Source organism: Amphibalanus amphitrite, unplaced genomic scaffold (assembly GCF_019059575.1).
Source record: "Amphibalanus amphitrite isolate SeventyFive unplaced genomic scaffold, NRLGWU_Aamphi_draft 001014F_arrow, whole genome shotgun sequence".
Taxonomy (NCBI): Eukaryota; Metazoa; Arthropoda; class Thecostraca; order Balanomorpha; family Balanidae; genus Amphibalanus; species Amphibalanus amphitrite.
In genome coordinates, this window is record NW_024882508.1 from 195,731 (window position 1) to 211,453 (window position 15,723).

The 15,723-nt window shown below is 53.1% G+C and overlaps 2 protein-coding genes across 2 annotated transcripts; both read right to left on the reverse strand.

The window, feature by feature from the left end:
* Window positions 1–308: 308 nt before the first annotated feature.
* LOC122369194 (general transcription factor IIH subunit 4-like) lies at window positions 309–5,186 on the reverse strand. Its single transcript, XM_043343730.1, has 8 exons — window positions 5,169–5,186; window positions 4,896–5,053; window positions 4,320–4,424; window positions 3,506–3,637; window positions 2,681–2,866; window positions 1,874–2,054; window positions 1,462–1,545; window positions 309–1,203 (listed from the first exon to the last, which is right to left on the reverse strand). The coding sequence occupies exons 2-8, from the start codon at window positions 5,021–5,023 to the stop codon at window positions 640–642; spliced, it is 1,380 nt and encodes a 459-aa protein (XP_043199665.1). The 5' UTR covers window positions 5,024–5,053; window positions 5,169–5,186; the 3' UTR covers window positions 309–639.
* A 989-nt stretch (window positions 5,187–6,175) lies between these two features.
* LOC122369197 (protein FAM214A-like) lies at window positions 6,176–15,161 on the reverse strand. Its single transcript, XM_043343733.1, has 10 exons — window positions 14,930–15,161; window positions 14,474–14,634; window positions 13,923–14,146; window positions 13,170–13,573; window positions 12,834–12,940; window positions 11,518–12,430; window positions 9,969–10,124; window positions 9,185–9,478; window positions 8,767–9,002; window positions 6,176–8,267 (listed from the first exon to the last, which is right to left on the reverse strand). Exons 1-10 carry the CDS (start codon window positions 15,041–15,043, stop codon window positions 8,096–8,098), a joined length of 2,781 nt encoding a protein of 926 aa, XP_043199668.1. The 5' UTR covers window positions 15,044–15,161; the 3' UTR covers window positions 6,176–8,095.
* Window positions 15,162–15,723: the final 562 nt, after the last annotated feature.

The following is a 15,723-nucleotide window of genomic DNA, read 5'->3' on the forward strand; positions in this document are numbered from 1 at the left end:
GTGAAGATGTATGTTGGCTGTGTGTTCAGCTGAGGGCGGCATGACCTGACGCCGAATTAAGCCGAGGGAGGAGTGCGAGCACCTTATTAAACTCGCGCGCCCGAACGCATGTGTGTTGGATGTTTCCATTGTGTCGGTTCTATGGCGAATGAAGCTGCGTGTTCACTCCTCCCGCGAATTTCCTGTAAACTAGGACACCAGCCGATGATAGGATAGTGAGTCGTACTCAAATATTTACCGATTTCTCTACTTCAACAGCGCTTTGCGCGGCCGTCGCAGGCTCGCCCCGTTTTAAACACACGAGCTACACAGGCGTCAATGCATTTGCACTTGTTCGGCCCCAGAACGCAATGCTGGTGTGATGAGACATGCCGCTCTGAAAATACATATGAACGAGACCGGACAATGCCAGTTTTGTACACAAACAACGTACAAAAACACTCAAACGATGCAAACAACAGGTCAATATCACTGCCTCGTTAGTGAGGAAAAACATTACACTTCACGAAGGCACCACTAGGGTCATGGTTGCCCGGACGCCGACCGTTTTGGAGTTACCGGTCACCGCTCCCATCACTCCACTTGCGCGGTACGGCACACAGTTCAGCAGGTTCACTGTTACGGGTCCTACTCCACTCACTAGTTGTTACCCCGTCCATACCTTCGCCAGTACCGCTTTACATCGTCATGTCCCTCCTTGGTGACCACCATCACACGTTTCTCGGGACTCTCCCACGTGAGACAGCCCATATCCCGCGCATAGTTCCGCAGCATCTCAAAGTCCGCCTGCGCCAGAAACTGGTTGTACAGCACCCCCTCGGCGAATGTGAACCGATTGCGCTCAATCTCCCACAGTTTGATCTGATCGACCACCGTACCAGGCAGTAGAGGGTCCTGCTTCTTCATCTCGGCATGAGCGTGCATCCGTAGGAAGGCGATGATCTGATCGGCCGTGATGCCCGACCGGAGCGCCTGTCTCACCGAGTCGCGCGTCAGAATCGCCACGGAGAGGTTCGGCAGTCGGTAGACCATTTCACAGAACAGACCCACAAGGGCGACCTGCAGGTCGGAGGCGCCGTACGCGTACACGCGGTAGTTGGTCTCCACGACGAGGAACCCCTGGCTCTGAATGGCCAGACGGCGCCGGGAGCCGGCGGACAGGTCCAGCGCCAGCCGGGTCGGGTAGAACCGGCCCGAGCTCCGCTGTGGCGGGTCACAGAGAAACCAGGTTAGACTGCGGGGAAGAGAGGGAGAAAGGGAGGGGTGACCAAGTCCACTGGTGGCTGTTTGCGCCATACATAATCCAGGTTAACTCTCAATGCGCTACCATACAATTTTCGCTCGATAAAGGTCGAAGAAGCGTTTGATCAGTCCACGATACAACTTAACCGTTCATCAGTCCACGATTAAACTAAAGCGTTTGGCCATCCCAGATACAGCTAAGTGTTCCGAACACGGCACCTTTCGTTGGTAGACAAGTCCGAACTCTCGCAGATGCTGTAGAAAGGTCAGCTGCTGCTCCGACATGCCGTCAGTCACGTAATCCTGCCGGTCGACGACACGGTGTCAGGTCAGGTCAGAGAGAGGGGAAAGGTCGGGACACCGTCCGTATTTACAGCAAACGTGTCCCAGCACAGTAAAAAGTGTGAGAAAGTGTATCCTATATATCCCGGCAATCCTACCACGACATGGAGAATTGTTACATTGAATTGAGAAACAATAATTGTTATATTTAACAATATTGAATTGCATGATGGGATGGCGACGGCACGGTCTAAGGGTCTTCAAAGCTGGGTCAAATAAATACACATATGTTATCCCAAGTTGGCTTCTCTATTCCCTCCGCTCTGCCCCACTGCCTTTAGCCACTTACGCAGCCCAGTTTGGAGAATCCGAGCTGCAGCAGGAAGGTGAGGCACTCGACCTGGCTGAGGCCGTGGTAGTGGCACGTGTCCAAGTACTGTAGCAGCAGGTACCACACCTGGGCACCCGTCTCCATCAGCAGAAACTGAAACCCCTGGCGCGTGATGACCGGCTGGGGGTCGTCGCCGTCTCTGTGGGAGGGGGAGAGACACTCAGCCAACACCAGTAAGCCCGAATACTTATAGGGGATGTAGGGGATACGGTCAAACGCAAAAACATCCGTCACCGTCACTCGAGGAAAGAAGGGACGACAGGTCAGATATACACACCAACGACAAGTGTAGTACAATTACAGTCAGAGTCCCTGATGACGCCGACTGTAATGAGTCAGAACAAACTTTATATCCACTTCTAGTCAAAGCGACAATCAACGACGAAGAAAAGTAAAGCAAGAAGAAAAAGACAAGTAATTCCACCAGACTGCGCCGGCGGCCCACAGCTGCCCTCCGTCCCACGTCTTCAAATGCCGGCGAGTGTCGATACTAGCGGTGTCAATTGCGGAAAATCGGAATACCGATACCAAACCAAATACCAACCAAAACCGTGGGAAAATACCGAAACCAAACCAACTTGGGAAAATTAGGGAAATACCAACTTTTTACCGATTTCTTAGCCTCTTATACATTAGTGAGGGTTCATGATACCAACAAAATACCAAACCCATTACGATTGAAATACCAAATACCGAGTTGGTATCGGTTTGGTATCGGTATACCAAAAATTTGGTATCCGATTGACATCTCTAGTCGATACTCACGTTTTCATCAGTCCGGAGTGGAGCAGCAGACGGACGGCGTCCATGGCGATGCCCTCCTGCTGCGACGAGCCCACCATGTAGTGCAGCACGCACTCCCAGCGCTCCAGCGAGTAGGTGTCCAGCGCCTCCACCGAGCGCTGGTTCGGGTCCGGCGTGGTGCACGCGCGCAGACCCTGACTTACACCGCTGCGGAAGCGAGTGAGAAGAGGTTCAGTTACATCAGCCGCATACGGTAGGAATGCACTTTGCAATCTAACGAGTCCCTCAGGATTTATAACTGATGAGTGAACTGTCGACTCCGGCCGCAAACGTTAGCTGAATATGGGTGAATGGGCGGCTATGATCGCAACGTAGACAGGCTTTGACAATGGGGATCTCAAACTAGTGAGTGATGTCGCTGGATGCTAAATCAGCGGGTCCGGATGTCAGGAATGTCTACCATTTTATGTGAGTGTCGGAACGTCCGTAACGGGATGTCAGCATGTCCATCACGAATATCGGTCCCTCTGTGTGGGATGTTGGCTTGACCCTTAGGATGTCGGTCCGTCTGCACGGATGTCCGTCTTTCATGTGAGCATATCGCCCGTCCGTCACGGGTGTCCGTCCGTTAGTCACGGACATCGTAAGCTCTGTGCGGGATATAAGCTCGTCAGTCAGCGATATCGCTCCGACTGTCCAGGGCGTCTGCCCGTCAGAGGTGTTGTTCCATCTGTCTGGGAGATTCTTTCATATGTCTACGGAGGTTGGCCCACTTATCAATGTCTGTCTGTCTGTCCATCTGTCAAGTAAGGTCAGCGCAGCATGCCGCTCGCCGCGCCATCTCACCCTTCCAGCATGCAGACGCGGACGTTCTTCCTGAACACGTCATTGAGGACCCAGCCGGGCAGTCCTCCGGGCAGCTGGACCTCGTGCCAGATACGGAGCTGGATCAGCGTCTGGGCCACCTCCGTCACCTCCCTGTGGCAGAGATGCAAAATGGCGGACATTCAGTCATAGCCAACGAGCAGCAAGTATAAGTCACAGCAATGAGGAGTGAGGAAACTGACTTAAAATGATCTTAAAAAAGCAGAGCTCCTGATGGTGAGGGATGAAATTAAGGACCAAGGGAGCTGATCTTAACATGACCTGGTAAAAACTGCCAGTTTTGCTATATAGCATCTATGATGAATACCATGGTATGCATTTAAGGGTGGGAAATTGAAAATGATGGTGCCACTCAATGTAATGTCATACATGAGTTTGCCTAAATGGTCAATTAAAATGACAAAGTAGATTTCTCATAAAGGCAATGTAAAAAGTAACTACATTACATAATACAGATTCACCATCCTGGACACAACCTACTAAGTCATTACCAGTAACAGAATGAGGATGGTTTAACTGCTGCATTCATTGAAATGATCAATGGTTCCAACATTTAACAACCTACCTTGCATAGCCAGTACACATGCACAATGACTAGAAATATTGCATACTCTCCATTTTAACTTATCATTTGAACATCCTCAAAATTCAAAGTGTATGCTTGCATCATATAAAACAACATCAAAAAGACTTAAGCAGATTATGAAACAGTTGTCAATTTTGTCCATAAAAACAAAAACAAAATAATGTGGGTAGGTTCTACCAAGAACCTTACTTTGCATGTGTTGTATCGACCCAGGAGGTTGTAACAGCTTTTGGCACTGGCTGCTCAACAAAGAGAAGCCTCATAATAAGCAGTTGCCCAAGCTTTGGAACTTCCCTGGAATGGAAAATGGCTGGGGTAAATGAGCAGCATTATGTTAGCTGACGCTATTTCAACATTTACATATTTATTTTCAAATACAAAAGGGTGCTTACAACTTACAAGCTACCAAATGTAAATAAATTTCAAATTGATAAAAATGCTACAAAGTATGATAAATTGACAAAAATATGTGAGACAAAAAAATGATACTTCAGTTTTATTACATTAAAGTAGTACTATTTTGACAATGTTATACCGATTCTTTGAAAAAAGCTTACTGAAAGGATTACTCATGCATCTGCTAGAATGACATAAGAAGAAATAAATTATGCATTTATGATGCACAACATAGATGTCTGAGTATGACTTAATTAAATGTCTAAAAAAGGATTTCATCCATAGTAAGGTGAATAGATCAATGTCTCACTGAAGACGCATTTATTCCACTAAATCTAACACGGAGCATTTATAGGCCGAGACACAAACCTGAAAACTGCTAAGCATGAAGCGGGATGACTGTACAGCTGATCGATAACATCTGGATTAAGTGTTTTTAAGTAATCTTGAAGATTCTTGCACTCCAAATGTTTCATGATTTGTTTTGATTGCGCCATGACAATGCAAATGGACAACTGCACTCTCCTCTGTCCACAGAAGCAGAATAACCAAATATGAGCTGAACTTGGCTTTAGCAAATAAAACAACAACACCCTTAATATTTCATTCCTAAGCCGATTCGTTGCTATATTTGTTACTAACTATTGACCAACTAAAGGCGCAAACGCCGAAAGCACCCACGAGAAGGTGAGAGCATTTGACTTGTTCTTGTAAATAACCTTTTCCAGTTTATTTAGCAAATTGCCTAGCAACCAGAAAATACACCTGACTTCGTGAGTTTGTTGCTAGGTAATAGGCTGCTTTGCTACAATTCGAACATGCTCTGAGCGAGTATTTTTGTCACTCCTTCACCACATATGTCGTAATTTTTTGGCTGCCATATTGCTTCCAACTTTTCCGTTCCCTTTGAATCTGGAATGGCTACGGTAAAGTAATCTTTTTAGTTTTTACTTTCCTAGGATCACGCAGGGTATATTGTATTGGATTGATCAAATCATCATGATCACGCATCACGCGTCGCGCCCATCAGCTGCTGCCGAGATGAGACCTCCTGGTTCGCCATCTCACTATGCGTTGCTCATCACAAGGCGTGCGATGCTCGGTTATTGTGTTCGTTTATGTGTGTACCTATGTGTGTTCATGTGTATGATCTTCCCATACCCCAGATGGGGTCACGAAAATAAATTTGAAAATTTGAATTACCATTAGGTGAAGTCATCTTCATGCTCTCGCTGACGGTTGAATTCAACGAACTCCTCACTGGAGGCAATAGTCATCATGCCCAGACAAATTACCTCTTCAGACTTACTCCTAATGACTGCTTTCGGGTTATTTGCTCCTAATGACTGCTTTCGGGTTATTTGCTCCTAATGACTGCTTTCGGGTTATTTTGCGTCGCCAACTGCCCAATCAATTCGAGGCATGGAAATAAAAAGACGAGGCATATAGACTATAGTCCGTTGTTCCCTCATTTCTACACCCAGACCCATTTTACACCTATTTTTGCATCATCGCAGTCGGTTGAAATTTAGAGGGCAGCACAGAAGTTGAAGCCAACGTCCAACTGGCTAAAGCGACGGTGAATCCTCCAAAAAGTCCCCAAACACCCGCATCGCTCCGAGCACCAGCGACTCAACCAGACGCGCGTACAGTGTGTAAATAGATATATTTAATCCGATACGATGCATTTCCAACTATTGCCCATTCGCTAGCTCTCGGCGCATAATGACACCGGCACGTAAAGCTGATTGGTTGCCACTCGCACACTGGGTCCGGCCGACTGGGGCGGCCACCGTCGGGTGCTCTCTGATACCGTCCGCACAGCAGAGGGGTGAGGGGAGAGGGGGAGAGGGAAGGAGCGCGGGCCACAGGCCTCAAACAGCCCAGCCCACAGCCCCATGACACGCATAGAACAGTCACCAAAGAACAGCGCAGCAAACGATTCAAACAATACAGTCGCTCATCAGCAAACAAGGCGCGTTTATACAAGTGAAACCGTTTCTATAGTCCAAAAGTGAGATACGTTCGTTTTAAAATCGAAAACAAAACGCTAAGACCCCAAAAAATGAAAACCCAATGACACACAGAGACCCGACAGGACCCCAACATTCGCATATACAAATGTGTACCGCCTGGCTCAACCATTAGTGTACTTACACAGGCCTGCACTGCCCCGAAGGTTCAGTAACAGTAGCACTGTCAAACCGAGCCTGCTATATTCTCACCACAGCTACACTACTCAGTCCACTGCCATTGGAGTGGCGTCACCACGCCGATCAAAACTATACATCTACAATCCGATTTTACAAAATAGCTGAAAGACATTGACAACTACACAAACAAGTAATGCGGTCGAGGCGGCCGGCTGGGTGGACGCCGGCCGTGCGGCGGTCGGGCGACAGGGAGTGCTGCAGACAGCCACCCCACTGCGCCGAGCCGCCAGAGAAACTCTGTAGCTCCGCCCGCCATTCTAAGGAGATCGGTTAACTCGGTGCCCGAGGGACCAAAGAGCCAGTGTCTAAGATCAGCGGTACACCTATGGTGTTACTATGGTGACCCTGTTAGGTTATTGTTTTCAACTACCGCACGGGAGTCTCAGCCGAATCAACCCATGTCCAACTCACAACGGACTCATCGTCCAACTCACAACGGACTCATCAACAGCTGATCAACTGATCGGCAAGCCTCATCAGCTGATCGAGTGCCGTAAGTTGGTGTGACGGACAGGGAAGATTCGGTAACGCGCTGGCACCGCTTCTTTGTATCGACTAATAGTCTGATCCATCTGTGCATTCTGAGGACAAAAGTAGTGTGCGCTTTTCTGTTTGACTCTACATTAGCTGAGCCAATGTATACCATTCTCGCGGATGGGCACTGGTCCTCAGAAACAGCCATGTATCGGTGATTTCCTTGGAGTTTCTACCCAACTGGCAGTTCTGTGCGGAACAGCTCGCCCTAACTGGGTATCTGGCTGCAATATCTACCTCGGACAAGTTCTCCTCCACTGACTTTAGGACACTTCGCTCTGCCAATCTGAAAGTAGTTGGCAAGTTCGTCACTTCCCTCTGAAAGTTGGCTCGGTAGGAGATCGTGAGAGCACTCCGGCTATCGTGGAAGTGCTGAATCTGGCAGCTGGTTGTAATCGCCCACTCTCCGCTCCTCTCATGGCAAGCTCTGAGATCCTGGCCACCCAGCTCCTGGCTCCTGAATGGAGACCTCGCTCTGTCGGAGTCTCTAGTACGGCCGTCCGGCACCGGTGTCTCTCCCCTCCCATCGCTGCTCGGGATACAACACCGTCGTTGGACGACTCAGACCTAGCAGCCACGGTAGACGAGCGCCATCGAAATGACAGGCCGAGCCACTTGGTAGAAAGTGGAGCGGGACCCCAGCCACTAGCCGTCTCTACGTCGTGACTCGCCGGTTGGAGTTACCAGCCAGCATTACCGATACTACTCACTCACATCGGCACAGTGCGACACAGCGCCATCCGTCCTAGCCGACCGACCAGTCCCATCGAACGCACTCCTCTCATGAAAGCCCATCAGTCGCGGTAGCGCGGCTGTGCCACGTTACTTTCTCGGCGAATAGCGCGGGTTGTCGGGCATGTGCACGAACGAGCGCATCTCGTGCGCGGCCGAGTCACTCGTGTGTACCGCCGCCGCGTCCATGTCCGATTTGCGGAAGATGATCATACGGAGGTCCGTGTGCACGTATACCCGGCCCGTGCGGCCCGTCGCGAACCTGCCGGGCGGATAGGGGGAGACAAGTTAGACGCGGTGGAAGCATGAGTAATGAGTATGGTATAGTCAGGAGATAAGCATAACCTGGTCGGATATGTAGCTGCGACGGCCGTTTGGGTTGCCGTAATTGACATCAAACAAGCAGGATCATTGCGACGTGATTAGTGTTTATTTCATATGGGCAGACGAAAAATTAATCGTTTATAAGACGACACAAATTTAACTCCACAGATAAGAAACCAGCAGCCTTTGAGTTGTAGTAATCGTTGCTTATTTAATCTAATCATATCTGGCAATTTTATTAAACCTTGATCACATTTTTGCTTCGAGTCAATAGCACAGCAGTAATTCCTAAAACCTTCGAAAAAGCGGCCGCCGTAACTATGACGGGCCACAAATCTACACTCATTTAACAGCTCGACTCAATGAGAAAATTTCAAAACGCTGACTACGCCAACGAGAGCACACCGCGGTCAGTTTCCGTCCCGCCCCATTCTCACCTGAGGTGTATCAGGTAGCGGAGCCACTTCTGCGAGTCGGGGTGTTCAGGCGACTCGCCGACCGGCATGTAGAGCGTCCGCTGCCGCAGAAAGGTCTGACACCCGGGCGGCATGGCGCTCAGGTCGTACATCACCACGAACATCTTCACCACGGTGCCGTGCGGGTTGAACAGCGTCACCTGCAGTGTGCCCTTCTTCGGCACGTGGTAGCCCTTGCGGCCCAGCTGCACGTGGCCCTGCGGAAAGACAGGAGGGATGGAGCCTGTCAGATATTACGAAACAATGCTAGAGAAGATCATCATCATGACGACTAACATGCATGATATACCACATATGTAAGAGTTATCCTGCGAGAGATCTGTGCATTCAACTAAAAATGACCGGGCGACCGAGGGACATTTTCTTTCGAGGGCCTCACCATGTAGGGCGAGGCAATTTTCTCGTTGTCGCTGAGCGAGTAGAAGAACACGGTGACCGGCAGTCGGATGTGTTTGGGCTGGAAGCTGCCGCTGGCGCCGATATCGGCCGAGAAGCCCTCGACGGTGCTGACCGGGCCCAGCCGGCCGTTCAGCACCGACTCCTCGAAGCTGCCCAGCAGGGGGGAGACCACGCCGGCCGGGCAGCTGGCGCTCAGCTGCCGGCCGTCCCGCTCGCTGTCCCCGGCGCCAGAGTCGCCGGCCAGCTCGTTCAGCGCCGAACTGAACGTCTTCACCTGGGAATGGAAGGAGGGGAGATGTCAGTGTTTGAGAGGGAACGACAGCTCTGAGCGGGGTGTCAGGGTCCAAGCAGAGACATAGTGGTGCATGCTACGTCGAGGAAATGGAGGCTTAGACGTGAAGTGATTTTCGATTTTGGCACACACAGTTTAATGAAGCATGACGAAACAAAACATTCGGCTTTGCCTGAATCTCATCATCATAACAAGCAACAGACGGGCTTTTCAAGTAATCACTGTCTTATCCATCGATGTAGGATTGCCACGTCTTCTGGCGAATCACCGTTCAAGCGCTCTATGAATTCTAACGCAGCACCATTTTTCAACGTAAAGTTTAAATATGTCTGTTAAAGTAATACCTTTCTATGAAGCAAAACTATACATGGAACAGCCGTCTCTTACACTAACAAACGGTATATTTGGCGCTCCCAAGGCATCCCACACTAACCAGGATCACGGACAAGCATCATATCGTCAGTGCACCCACCTTGGTAAGGGCCGCGTCGAACTGGAACGCGTTGCCTCTGCGCAGCGGTGCCGGTGACGAGTTGAGCGGCAGACCGGTCTTCTGGCTGAACGCCGCTGGCCCGCTCAGGTCGAGAGAGCGGCGCACGGCAGCGCGAGAGGCCGAACTACTCGACGGCTGAGGAGGGAGCGGAGTACGGTCAGTTGGGGACGGACCGCCGCGGGCATCTGACTGGACAGGGGTCTGGACAGGATGAAACCACACCACAAGGCCGTCTGACTGAAGAGGCGTCTGTCCAAAGGGACGTCTGACTGGAGAGGCGTCTGTCCAAAGGGACGTCTGACTGGATGAGGGTCTGTCCAGAATACGCGTCGCGTAGTCCTGTCCAGGGAAAGCAGCGTCGTGGTGCAGCGTGGTGACCGTCTCTACGACCAGGGGCCTGACCAGAGGGGCAGCAGAGGGGCTCTAGACAGACTACCACGTGGCAACTGGTCGCCCCAATGCCGTCTGACTGACCAAAGTATTGACCAGGGATCTGCCCAGACTAAGCAGCACAATGTATGTGGTTCGGCTTGTCCTGACTGGACGCCACGTGGTCACAATCTGACAAGCTGCTCGACATTACTCGACAAATTAGCAACAAATATCAATGGTATAAGGCATCGGTACAAATCAGGGATGCGGAGCCGTGGAAATTTCAGACGGCTCCGGCTCCGGCTCCGGCTCCGGAGAAAAAAATCGGCTCCGGCTCCGGCTCCGGCTCCGGGTGAAATGTTATGGCGGCTCCGGCTCCGGCTCCGGCTCCGAGTAAAATGGTCCGGCTCCGGCGGCTCCGGCTCCGGCGGCTCCGGCTCCGACTCAGTACATCCCCTACGCAATCAATTAAATACGGGTGGAAGAAAAATTGGATTGGTTATACGCGTTACTCTTTGCCATGACCGGCTCACCGCGTCCCCGCGCAAACGCACCTCGGAGAGAACTGGCAGAACAAAGGGCTAGGAAGCGATGGCATTGGAAACGCAGTCGCCGCGAATCGGAGTTCAGTGAACCATCGTAAGCTGACACCCGTCTCGGCTGCATTGGGGGGTGAGAAGTGGGGGGGGTGGGATGAGACGGCGCTGGGAGTCGCAGTCCACTGCACTGGTTTGAAAACAATGGCCGTCACCTGATGACTGGTCCTCATGTTCTGGGGATGTAGTAGACGTGGGGGGGGGGGGAGAGCAAACAGGAAGTTGTTTGCGTACTGTGGAATACTGGGGATATTCGGATTTTTTCATTCACTTGATGGCCCATGACGTAAGTACCATATGTTTTACTGCCTTGTACTGTCAAACCGAACTAGGTCAATTATTTTTTTCCTCTTCAAAAAATAAAAAGGAGCCGGAGTCGCCCCCTTTTTTGGCGGCTCCGGCTCCGGCTCCGGCTCCGGGCTATATTGTTTCACGGCTCCGGCTCCGGCTCCGGCTCCGGGCAAAATATGCCGGCTCCGGCGGCTCCGGCTCCGACTCCGGCTCCGGCTCCGCATCCCTGGTACAAATAAAAGTGGAAATAAAATGAAAACGCTACTTACTGTTTGCTTTTGTTGCGTTTCTGCTTCATCCTCCGGTTCTGGCTCCTCCTTCTTGAAGAGACGCTTGATGAGATTGTTTGACTTGAGGTTACGAGATCCTTTTCTGTTTAAAGCTGATGTACCGCTGTCGTCCAACAGGTCACCGTCTCCTGTCCGATCACTGGACGGAGCGCCTGACACGCCGTGACCGTTCGATGTCCTCTCACTCGAACCGTTCGAGACCCGTTCACTCGAACCGTTCGATACCCGCTCACATGAACCGTTCGAGATCGTCTCACACGAACCGTTCGAGATCGCCTCACACGAACCATTCGAGATCACCTCACACGAACCGTTCGAGACCCGCTCACACAGGCCGTTAGACGTCCTCTCGCTCGAACCGTTCGAGATCCGCTCGCACGAACCATTCGAGACTCGCTCACACGAACCACTGGCGACCATATTCTCCACACGGTTGGCGGCGCGGTCACTGGAGCCGTTTGAGAGCCGCTCACTCACAGTGTCAGACACACGTGGGCTAGCACCACCGGAGACCCGCTCACTCAGTCCTCTCACAGCCACCGTCTCACTCCGACTGCCGTCCGTCCCCCTGGCCGACTCCAGCGGCGGGCACGGCTGGGGATCGGTCCTTTCCGGCGCCGCGGGCGGCTGCTCGAAGCTGAGGGCCCGCCGGACCAGCCGCACCAGCCGGGTACCGTCGGCGGACCGGCCGGGGGAGAGCAGCGGCCGCGCCTCCTGCTGGCCCGTCAGTCGGGACGACGACACCGGAGAAGTGCGCGCCAAGAAGTGGCTGGTGCGCATGCGCACGGTGCGGGCGTCCACCTGTCCGGCGCGCTCGATGGCGGAGAGCAGCGGGTTGTCCGCGGTGGTGGACTGGTTGCCGGCCGGTGGTGACGGCGGTGGGCCGGAGTGCCTGCAGACGGGGACGGCGGTCAGCACGGCGCCGGGCGACTCCATGGCTGGGGCGCAGGGGCCAGGGCGGCTCAGACACTGACTTACAAAAAGTACGCCGATCACATTTTAGGCCAACAGACGTTCAACAGATATCAGTGCAACGGTAAATTGTCGTAAGCAAGGCCCAGTGGAGATATAAAAAATATTAAAATTATTGGCAATGACCTACTTTTGCATTTTGAATCTGAAAATCTAACATTATTTCACGAGGCTTAACGACATGGGCAGCCCATAAAAAGAAAACAAGAGCTACCAACAACGACACAGCTCCACTTGAGTGTTCTCCCTACACCTTCCCGAGCTAGGCGCTGCGGTTTAAACCCTCTCGGCGGTGGTCAGGCTATGTCATGTATGGATCTTACCTGAGGACAGCGACCACCTGCTGTGTCTCGTCGGGCGTTAGCCGGAACACAGCACTACAGTCACTGCGACTGCGCTGAGGACTGCGCCGAGGTACCGGCTGCGACCGCTGAGAAACGCATCGACACGGTTAGTAAGGAGACGAACACATGCATCAGAACTTGTACGACACATGATAAAACATTAATTGCCACGACTTTTCTCTTTAAGCGTAGTGTTAAAAATATCTTCCGGCTTTCAGCGTATCACTGAAAGGTGCGGCGGTGTCCCACAAGCAAAGTTAGCTTACGCTGCCCCACTTTACCGCGCCATCATTCGCGATCGGTCAGTGTACCCACCTCTGTCTGCACCTGCTGTATGCGCCGCTCGCTCTGGCAGAGCCGGTCGGCGGCCGGCGCCGGCTCAGCGGCCAGTCTCTCCTCCTCTGGCTCCCCGACCGTCCGTTCTCCATCCGGTGGTACCCGGTACTCGTCCTTATAACTACGCCGCGACTGTCGCGGGCTGCGGTGGGCGTCATCACTGCCATCCAGCGGGCTGCCGCCGCCCGGCGCCGGCGCGTGGTGCACCTCGTAGAAGTGCCCGCGCCGGTGCTCGCGGCTGGGACTGCGCCGGTGCCGGTACAGGTCGGGACGCTGCGGCGGCGGCGGGCTGGCGTCGGAGCGCCACGTGGCGCGGCCCTGGGTCCAGGCCAGGTCCGGCGCGGCGCACTGGTCCGTGATCACCCGCCGGCTCAGGGTGTCCGCTGCGGACACAACGACAGCGGCTGTCAGAATTGGGTGTCATAATGGGGAACGGGGTTAGGTGCATAGAGTGCGGATTCGACCAGACTGTCAGAGAGATTGTTCGGTAGCAAAGCAAAGCTGGTGCTTCGGCTGTTCGGTTAGGCACAGACAGTTTGCGCGCTTTGGTAGTCGGATGGCTTTGAGTCCCTATATAAGCCCGGCACTGTGAGGCTCAACATTCAGCAGGTACGCTTTTCTCAACTCACCCCGAGAGATCCTCCGCACCCTTACAAGTCATCCATATTTCATACCCAACTAGCCACAGGAATCATTCCGCCACAACTCATCTGTACCATTACAGCCACTCACCCCGCCTCTCGGTACTGCTCTCGCGGCTACCGCCGAACATCAGGTGCTCGGGCGTCTCCAGACTGGGGGAGCCGGACCGGCTGGGACTCTGGTACCGCTTCGGGTACTTGTGCAGACTCCGCGGCGGGTCCAGTAGTGAGTCACCCAGCAGGGAGTCGCGGGAGTCGGACAGAGCCCCCTGCAGTCGGCATTTGATGATGCTGCGACGGAGATCGTCCGCCGTCCTGGAAAGAATAAAGGGGAGGAACGGAAAGGGAGTTCCACAGGTCAGTTGATACACGGTCAGTCAACCTACCAGCGGGAAATATAAGGCAGGATGAGTGCTACGGTACACAGGTAGTCAGCCATCATACAAACAACTGAAAGTTCGCACTGATTTCTTTCAGATCGTAATCGTTACCCAAATGCCGTTTCAACGAGTGCCGTATGCTGTTGCAAAAACCTAACCATACACGAAGCTTCCAAAATACGCTTCATACAAATAATACTCAGTACGCCCCCCGGTCATCCGAGCGGCCGCCGCTGGAGGCCGCTGATCGGCCGCCACCTACCACTGGTCGGTGGCGGCGTCGGCGCCGGCGGCCGGGCCGGGCGGGGGCGCCGGCAGCGGCGCGGCGCACGCCCCCAGCGGCTGCTCGACCTCGCCGGCCCGACACGAGGCGCACGGGATCGAGGGCACGGCATCGCAGCGCGGCAGAGCGCGTACGCTGACCTGCCGTACAGGAGAGGTCGGGCGCCGTGGTCAGAGCCGGCGGATGGCGGACGAAGCGGCGCGGACACCGTCACAGACACAGCAGGAAAACGGCAGAGGACGCCACACTCCACAAGCCGGAACAGGAACGAGATAGATCTGTCAATGACTCCTTGCATAAAGGACCGGAATGCGTGCCGCCGTATAGTGACCCTTTTACCGTAACCAATAATCCTGTCTCGGACCAAAAGGCCCAGTAGTAACATGGACCACGGTCCGGTCCCGGACCAGATAGCCGTTAGAATCACCCTCTCACCTGGACCAGAGTTCGGTCCCGCGCCAGGTACGCCGTCGGGAACGTGTGCAGCTGCGGCGTCCCGCCCGCGAACCGCGTACCAAACGCGTCTCCAGGCACGGTGATGCGATACATGACGTTGCTGGGCACCGCGCCGCCGCTGCGACTCAGCCACGCTGACAGCTGTGAGAAGTGCAGGTAGGAGTAGACGGCCTGCAGCAGTGCCCGCGCGCCCACTGACGACCGGTGGCATCGACTGTGGGTACAGAGGGGAGGGGCGGTCAGTGGTCAGGGGAAAGTGGTCATTGGTCATTGGTAAGAAGTCAGTAGTCAGCGGTCAGTGGTCAGCGATCAGCGATCAGTGCCCAGTGGCTACATCCGCGCCCGGAGAGTCAAATCCATGACCTCTTTACCAGTCACGATTCGCCGCGCACACCCCGTCCCACTTAGTCCCAGCACCATTGTAATGCAAATGCTGTGTCCGCTGCTAGGGCGTGTCACGCTCCTACATCATGGTCTGGACAACTCCCTATCAACCGAACCAGTTCTGCCCTTCCCTGAGCCTGGGCAGCGACACGCAGACACTGGCTGACGGTGACCATTGTATCACTTGCATACGAACTAGCCCCGCAACGACCCCCCGCAACGACCTCGTCAAGCGAACGAAAATTATTCAAGGTTATCATCATGATGGACTGAAAATGATAGATCTGTGGTCTTTTATCAAGAGTATGAAAGTAAGTTGGGTTCAAAGACTGCATTGGTCAAATAACAGCTGGGCAGGATGGATAAAAAAAAGAGATTCCTAATGTAGA